This window comes from Mustela nigripes, chromosome 3 (assembly GCF_022355385.1).
Source record: "Mustela nigripes isolate SB6536 chromosome 3, MUSNIG.SB6536, whole genome shotgun sequence".
NCBI lineage: Eukaryota > Metazoa > Chordata > Mammalia > Carnivora > Mustelidae > Mustela > Mustela nigripes.
In genome coordinates, this window is record NC_081559.1 from 13284121 (window position 1) to 13292251 (window position 8131).

The 8131-nt window shown below is 38.8% G+C and overlaps 1 protein-coding gene across 5 annotated transcripts in view; it reads right to left on the reverse strand.

The window, feature by feature from the left end:
* Positions 1–8131, reverse strand: part of ALS2 (alsin Rho guanine nucleotide exchange factor ALS2) — an 81160-nt gene that overhangs the window by 14064 nt on the left and 58965 nt on the right. For 4 of the 5 annotated variants that reach the window (XM_059393216.1, XM_059393212.1, XM_059393214.1 and 1 more), the window contains 2 exons: positions 5186–5319; positions 4115–4282 (listed from right to left, as the gene is read on the reverse strand). In XM_059393216.1, the coding sequence (XP_059249199.1) occupies positions 4115–4282; positions 5186–5319 (302 nt within the window). The remainder of the gene's footprint in view (positions 1–4114; positions 4283–5185; positions 5320–8131) is intronic. The other variant, XM_059393215.1, reaches the window with a different exon arrangement.

The following is an 8131-nucleotide window of genomic DNA, read 5'->3' on the forward strand; positions in this document are numbered from 1 at the left end:
GCGCCTGCGAAACAATAAAGAACCTCTTGCTGTTTGCATCCTGTGGCAGTGTTGAATTCTTGGGTAAGGGGATCCGCAGGTCTTTCAGCTCAATGGGTTAAAGCCTCTGCCTTCAGCTCAGGTCCAGGGTCCAGGGATGGAGCCCTGCATCGGGCTCTCTGCTCAGCAGGAAGCCTGCTTCCCCCTCTTTCTCTCTGCCTGCCTGTTTGCCTACTTGTGATCTCTGTCTGTCAAATAAATAAATAAAATCTTAAAAAAACAAAACAAAACCAAAAACACATGAAAGGGCAGAGGAAGAAGGGAACTGAGCTCAAACAAGGAGATGAGGACGGTGTAAGGGCGGTGAGGTAAGCACAAAATGGGTAAAGGGAAGCTTTGGATGAAGAGGCCACGGTAAAACACATACTCAGTAATCAAGAGACATTTTTGGTAATGGTATCCCATTATTAGATTACAGCCAATTGGAAATGGCATGCAATCATTATTACTATCCTATTTTAGATAAACAAGCCCTCTGTGGTTGCAACATGTTTTATTATATAAAAGTTCATTCAGGGGCATCTGGGTGGCTCAGTGATTAAGCATCTGCGTTTGCCTCAGATCATGATCACGGGGTCCTGGGACCGAGCCCCGCAATGGGCTCCCTGCTCAGAGGGAAGCCTGCTTCTCCCTCCCCCACTACCCCTGCTTGTGTTACCTCCCTCGCTGTGTCTCTATCAAATAAATAAATAAAATCTTAAAAAAAATAACAAAACAGTCCATTCACTCTCATCTTCGGAAACACCCAACAACAGCTAACCAAGGTCAACCAGAGGACCAGAGTCTCAGCATTTAGACAGACAGGCTCTAACAGTGAAGGCGCACCATCAGCATCACACACAGGGCAGAGTCCACAGCTTTCATGATCCTAAGAGTCTCCATTTCTTCTACTAATAGAAAGAATATAAGGCAAAAATCATGAACTTCATGAATGAAACACTATTATCCGTTCCTGTTTATCCCTAATATAGGAGGGCCCCAAAAAACCCAAACTTCTTTCTATACAGCAGGAATCATCAAGTTCTTTGGGTCCAAATGCCAAGCAATGCTGTGGGAGTTTCCGGCCAAGTTACAGAATAAGGAAATATGCAGAAGAGCAGACGGAGGGAAAACAAAACAAAACAAACAAACAAACAAAAACAACAAAAAAAGGAGAACAAGGGAGAAAATAAGGAGAAGAAAGGAAGGAAGAGGTGCAGCTGTAATCTTGCTTTCAGTGCTGCAGAACTGCGGGGCCACCTGCTCCGGATCTCCAGAGGATGCTGATGACAAACACGCAGGCTCGTAAATGGCAGTTGCCCTCCAGGTAGTGCCTCTTTTTTCCCTAGTTGCTCTCCCGATTTTGTCTTTCAATTCGATTCTGAGGTGCCCGTTCACGGGTATCTTCCTTTGTGGATGCAGTGTGCTCAGCCTCTTGAATCAGCACATTTGCCTTTCACCAAACTTGAGAAGTTTTCTACTATTATCTCTTCAAGTATTTTTTTTTTTCATCCCCATAATTTTTCTCCTCTCCTTCTGGGATTCCAAGGACACAAACATTAGACTGTCAGGTCCTTAAAGCTCTGTTCCTTCTCCCCCCGCCCCATGTATTTTCTCTCTGTTGTTCAGTTTGGTTAATTTCTATTCATCTATTCTCAAGTTCACTGACTCTTCTGCTGTCATCTCTATTCTGCTACTGAGCTCACCCAGTGATTTTGATTATGAGATTTCCTCATAATTCTAAATTCTGAAAATTTAGAATTAGAATCCTCAATTCTAAAAATTTGATTTGGTTCTTCTTTACAACTTCTTTTTCCTTGCTGATATTTCCAATTTTAATAGTTGTTTCAAGTGTGTTTGTGATTGCTCATCTGGGCATTTATATATTAGCTCCTTTAAAAAGTTCTTGTCATTCTGTCAAAATTTATGTTGGGAAGTCATGGTATGTATTGACTGTCTTTCCCAAAATGAGGTGGTGCTTCTTTGATTGCCAAGTAGTTTTGGTTTATATTCTGGACATTTTTGAGTATCATGTTATAACACTTTAGGTCTTGTTTTTAAACTATGAAGAATATTGACAGGCTAGGGGAAGGGAGGGAAAAATAAGATGAAATCAGAGAGAGGACAAACCATAAAAGACTCTTAACTATAGGGAACAAACAGGGTTGCTGGAGGGGAGGTGCACGGGGGATGCGATAACTGCGTGACCAGCAATAAGGAGGGCACGTGATGTAACGAGCGCTGGGTGTTACATGCAACTGCTGAATCTCTGAACTCTATCTCTGAAACTACCAATATACTATATGTTAATTAAATTTAAGTAAAATTTTAAAAAAGAATGTTGATAGGCATAATAAACATAGTAGAGTTGAAACTATTATCTTTAGAAGGATTTGCTTCCTGAAAGTCCCCTAAAAAAACATGCAATATTCCCTAACTAGTCAGGGTATTTTGCTGTACACAAGGCGGCTAACAATGTGATTTATGGTGAATATCGGCTTTCCTTCAGGGACTGTGGAATCCTGACAGTTGCTAAGCACAGAGAGTTTATGTGACCAGCCCCCAATAAAAACCGTAGGCACTGAGTCCCTAACAGGCTTCCTTGGGCAGAAAGACTGTACATGTGTGGCTGAATTTTACTGCTGAGGACAGAGAGTGGGCTCTGTGGGACCCTTCAGATAGCAGTTCCCCTCCAGAAAAGTGCCTCTTTTTTTCCCTAGCTCCTTTTCCGATTTTGTCTTTCAGTTTGATTATGAGGTGTCTGTTCATGGATGTCTTTTTTTAGGATGCAGTTTGCTCAGCTTCTTGAATCAGCTTCTTGAATCAGCACTTTCATCAAATTTGAGAAGTTTTCAGCCATTATTTCTTCAAGCATTTTTTTCACCCCCAGAAGGAAGAGAGCATGGGAAGCTCGCCCATGGATTCCTCTACACTCTGCCTGGGTCTCCTCTTACGATCCGGCTGTAGCTCCTTGCCGAGTTGCTGTAGGAACTCTTACATGGACGACTGAGTCTTGTGAGTCCCTCTAGTGGATCACTGAACATGTAGTTGATCTTGGAAACCTCTGAAACAGCTGACATTTTTGTTTCAGCCTTCTGGGGGCCGTGGTTTCCATGTCAGTTCACTTCTCAAAGCCTCTGCAGTCCTGTTTAGGTCTGTCTGTGAGCATGCCCCTCGGTGGGCAGTAGTGTGGGGCCTGAGTGGAAATCTACCTATTAGCTCAGTTCTCAAAGTGTTTGTGTGCTAATTAGGACCAAATCCACACAAAGCAGGTGTAGGGTGAGTCCAGGAGTTCAACAACCTTACAGAGTTGCTCTCTCAAGCTCTTTGCTCTCTGTTACCTCCCCTGCATTTTCTGGGCCCCTATTAGATCCTCAGGCTGGAAAATGCCCACTTCTGTGAGTGTACCACATTGAGGGCGAAGCAGTGGGAGGACAGAGCGCAAGGCCAAAAAAACTGTGGGATTTGGCCATGACCACTGGACCTGAGGATCCACTAACAGAGGAAGAAGTTTCTTCTCCCCCAAGAGTTCTTCCTGTTCCTGGCTGCTCTAGCAAATGCCATTGTCATCCCTGCCACTGAAGTACCTAGAGGCGGGAGCCTGAGAACTGAAGGAAAAAGAGAAAAAGAACAAAGTGTGTCTCCTCCATTTCCTCTGAGCTTTAAGAGTCTCTGTTTTGCACCTTGAGCCAGGAGCAGAAGGTTATTTCTGGAGCTATGTGTATACACCACAGTGCTTACGCCAAGGTTTCGGGTTACACTGAATTCAGACTGAGGGATACTGAAGTTAAGAAATTCACAACTAAAACAAAAACAAAAACAACTAGTAACTGGTTCGATGGTACTTGGAATTCAGGTGTTTTTCCTCAATACACCAGCTGATATTTTCTTTGCAGAACAGCTGTCCACGTAATTCTGCCTGGTTTTATAGTTCAGTTCAGTAGAAGACAAAGGGAGGTGTATTGTATCTATATTACCAGAAACAGAAAAACATCACTGACTTTAAAATTGTATTTTGAAGTTAAATATGGCAAGGCTTGCCTACTTTTTAAGTTTCAACTTCCTCTAACACGCTGCCGGGTAGGCCTTCACTCACCTGTCTCTGTGTTGGCGCCGACTGGTGGTCAGGGCCACGGCAATATTGTCCCAGGCTTTCCAGACTTCCCCTTGGCCTGGGTTCTCACAGCCCAGTTGATGCCAACATTCATCAAATACCGCTTTCCACTTTTCATCAGCGGACACTGCCAGGTTTCCCAGCTTCCTGCTAATAAAGTCACATCAAGCTTTTATTAATCACTTCTTTTGTGCAAAAATTCTGAAGAACAGAAACTTTCTCATATACAACTGGGAACGCTTCTCCAACAAATCTGCCGAAACTGGCAGTGGTTCTATTTTATAAACACTGAATGGAAATTTTAAAGGAACGATTTTTAGCTACTTAATGTTTATTAGGTACTAAAGTGTATAAATGGTTAAGTACAAAGCGCATCACAACGGACTCCTTTGCTGTCTACATTTCCATATAACTAATTTTGTAAAATTGATTTCTGTTAAAACAAGGACTTCTATGCTTTGCCCATCTCATAATGAGAACTGTAAAATGCATTATACAATACTGGGTTCTAAAAATATATCAAGCACCATCAGAACAAAGAATAGGAGAAGCTACCAAAATACAAAAACAAAGCTAATGCTGGAATCAATAAAGAAGAATAGATATGTGCCAAAAACATGGAGGCAGAACATAATAACCCTTAGAGGTATAGATCTTATTTTCTTCCCCACATGTGCAGAGTATATATCGGCTATATATAGGTTTGGCCTTTACTTTTCAAAATCAAGCTGTGTAAGGATTCCATTTACGAATGCTCTCTTTCAATCAGTTTGGGTATCTGCACCATTAGCAGTAAAATTAATCCCACACACAGAACTTTTATTTTAAACATCTATACTCTGAGGCTATAACCTTAACCAAGACTATAGATTCTGTTATAATAGCAGCAGTTGGCAATTCAAAGAAGTTACACTTTGTTAAAAAATGACTTCAAAAATTCTTCTGCCTTAAAAAAAAAAGTTGTTCTGTAATTAAAATATTAACCAGCTTTGATAAAAGCAAGACAACTCAAAACACTTAATGATCAATCCACAATTAACACCAGTTACTCACAAAACTTTGGGTCTGTCTTTATCACTCTCATACAGACTAGGCTTGAAGTAGGTTCCAGTGATTTTTATCCCAGATCCCCATTCTCCACTAAAATAACCTTCAATATAATCTCCATTTGGCATAGTCAGTGTTCCCTAGGTAAAGTTAAAGAAAATGTCAAATTTAGAAGAATTTCCAATTTAAAAATCAAAAGAAAAAAAACACCAATTAGTTAACGTTTTCCCTTAATTCTACAGTCCCCAGTACTCTTAAAAAAAAAAAAAGAGTATGTGTATATACATGTGTAAAGACTGTATGAAAATAATCCATGGGTAAAAGAAAAAAAAATCACTGAAAAAACAGATAAAATATTTTGAGCTGAATGAAATGAACACAAAACGTCCCAAATTTATCCAATCTGGTGCCCAAAGACAAATTTAAAACTATAAATGTCTATTTAGAAAATAAGAAAGCCTTCAAATCAGTAATCTAAAATTCCACCTTGGGTTCCTGGGTGGCTCAGTTGGTTAAGAATCTGCCTTCAGCTCAGGTCATGATCCCAGGATCTTGGGATCGAGCCCTCCATTGGGCTCCTTGCTCAGCAGGAGGTCTGCTTCTCTTTCTCCCTCTGCCTCTACCTCTCTCTCTCCACAACCCCAGCCTGTACTCTCTCCTCCTCTCACTCACTTTTTAATAAATAAATAAAACCTCTTAAAAAAAATTCCACCTTACAGAATTAGAAAAAGAGGAGCAAAGAAATCCAAAACAAGAAGGAAGAAGATAATAAACAACAGAGGAGAAATCAATGAGATTTTTAAAAAGAAAAATCAATGAAACTGAAATTTGCTTCTTTGAAAAGATACACAAAATTGCCATTAACTAGATTAATTAAAAAAAAAAAAAGACATGAAATTCCAAAATCAAGAATGAAACAGGGGGTACTACAGTAGTCTTACAGAAATTAAAAAGGTCAAGGGAATACTAAGAGAACAACTTTATGCCAACAAATCTGATAACTTTGATACAACAGAAAAATATCTAGAAAGAACCAAATTACCGAACTGACTTGAGAAGATGTGGAAAATATGAATAGGAGGAAACTGAATTAAAAACTAAAAATAGTCTCACAAAATAATGCTCAAGACCAGATGATTTCATTTGGTCTCAAAAACATTCAAAGAAGAAATAATACCAAGACTTCACGAGCTCTTTTAGAAAACAAAGTAGGAAGGAACCTTTCCCGATGCATTCTATGGTGCCAGTTTTGCCAAAGACAAAGACATCATGAGAAAAGAAAACTATAGACCATTATCTCTCATAAATATAGATATAAAAATCTTCAACAAAATATTAGCATTAAACCCAGCAAAATATACAATTATACATCATGACCAATTATGATTTATCCCAGAAAAGCAATAAATATAATACACCATATTAATAAAGGACAAACATCACATGATCGATCTCAACAGACACAGAAAAAGCTTTCTGAGAAAATCCGAGATGTATTCAGGACAAAAACTCTCAACAAACTAGGAACAGAACTATCTCAGTCTGATTAATCTATGAAAAATCTTTAGCTAACATCTTAATGGTGAAAGATTTAATGCTTTTCTTCTAAAACAGGAAACAAGGCAAGGATATCCACTTTTACCCCTTCTCTTCAACATTTTACTGAAAAACCTAGCCAGTGTAATCAGACAAAACAAAACAAATCCTCCATACTGCAAAGGAAAAAGTAAAACAGTCTTTAAGTTGACATGATCCTGTATAAAAGAATTCCTAAGAAATACACACACACACTTCACACCAAACTCCTAGTAGAATAAATGAGTTCAGCAAGGTTTCAGGACACAAGAACAAAATACATAAATCAATTTTATTTTTATATAATAGCAATGAATAATCCAAAAATAAAATTAAAAACCAACTCTCTTTACAATAGCATTAAAAAGAATACTTAGCAGGGTGCCTACGTGACTCAGTGGGTTAAAGCCTCTGCCTTCGGCTCAAGTCATGTTCCTAGAGTCCTGGGATTGAGTCCCACATTGGGCTCTCTGCTTGGCGGAGAGCCTGCTTCCCTTCCTCTTTCTCTCTGCCTGGCTCTCTGCCTACTTGTGATCTGTCTGTCAAATAAACAAATAAAATCTTTAAAAAAAAAAATAGAACACTTAGGGAAAAAAAAATAAGATACACATGCAAGAGATACACACTGAAAACTACAAAATATTTCTGACAAAAAATTAAAGATGTAAATAAAAGATATCCCATGTTCATGGATTGGAAGATTCCATATTATTAAAAACAGCAATTCTCCTGAAATTGATCCACAGATTCAACACAATCCCTCTCAAACTCTCAGTAGGCTTTATTGCAAATATTAAGAAACCAGTCCTAAAATTAATATGGAAAGGCTAAAAGATCCAGAATAGCCAAAACATTTTTAAAAATAACAAAGTTGGAAGACTTACATTTCCTGATTTCATAACTTACAAGAAAACTATAGTAATCAAGGTACTGTATTGTACTGGCACAATAAGAGATAAGTAGATCACTGGAATATGATTCAAGAGTCCAAAAAAAAAACAAAAAACAAAAAACAAAAAACACCCCACACATTTTATGGTGCTTAATTTCAGAAAAGGCGTCAAGAAAATTCAATGGGAAAAGTTGCTGAGGCAACTGGATACCCACATGCAAAAAGAAAAATTTTGGTATTTAACCCACACCATACACAAAAGTAATTCAAGATGAATTATAGACCCGGAGAACACAGGCAGCAACCTCTTCGACTTCAGCCGCAGCAACATCTTCCTAGGAACAACGCCAAAGGCAAGGGAAGCAAGGGCAAAAATGAACTATTGGGATTTCATCAAGATCAGAAGCTTTTGCACAGCAAAGGAAACAGTTAACAAAATCAAAAGACAACTGACAGAATGGGAGAAGATATTTGCAAACGACATA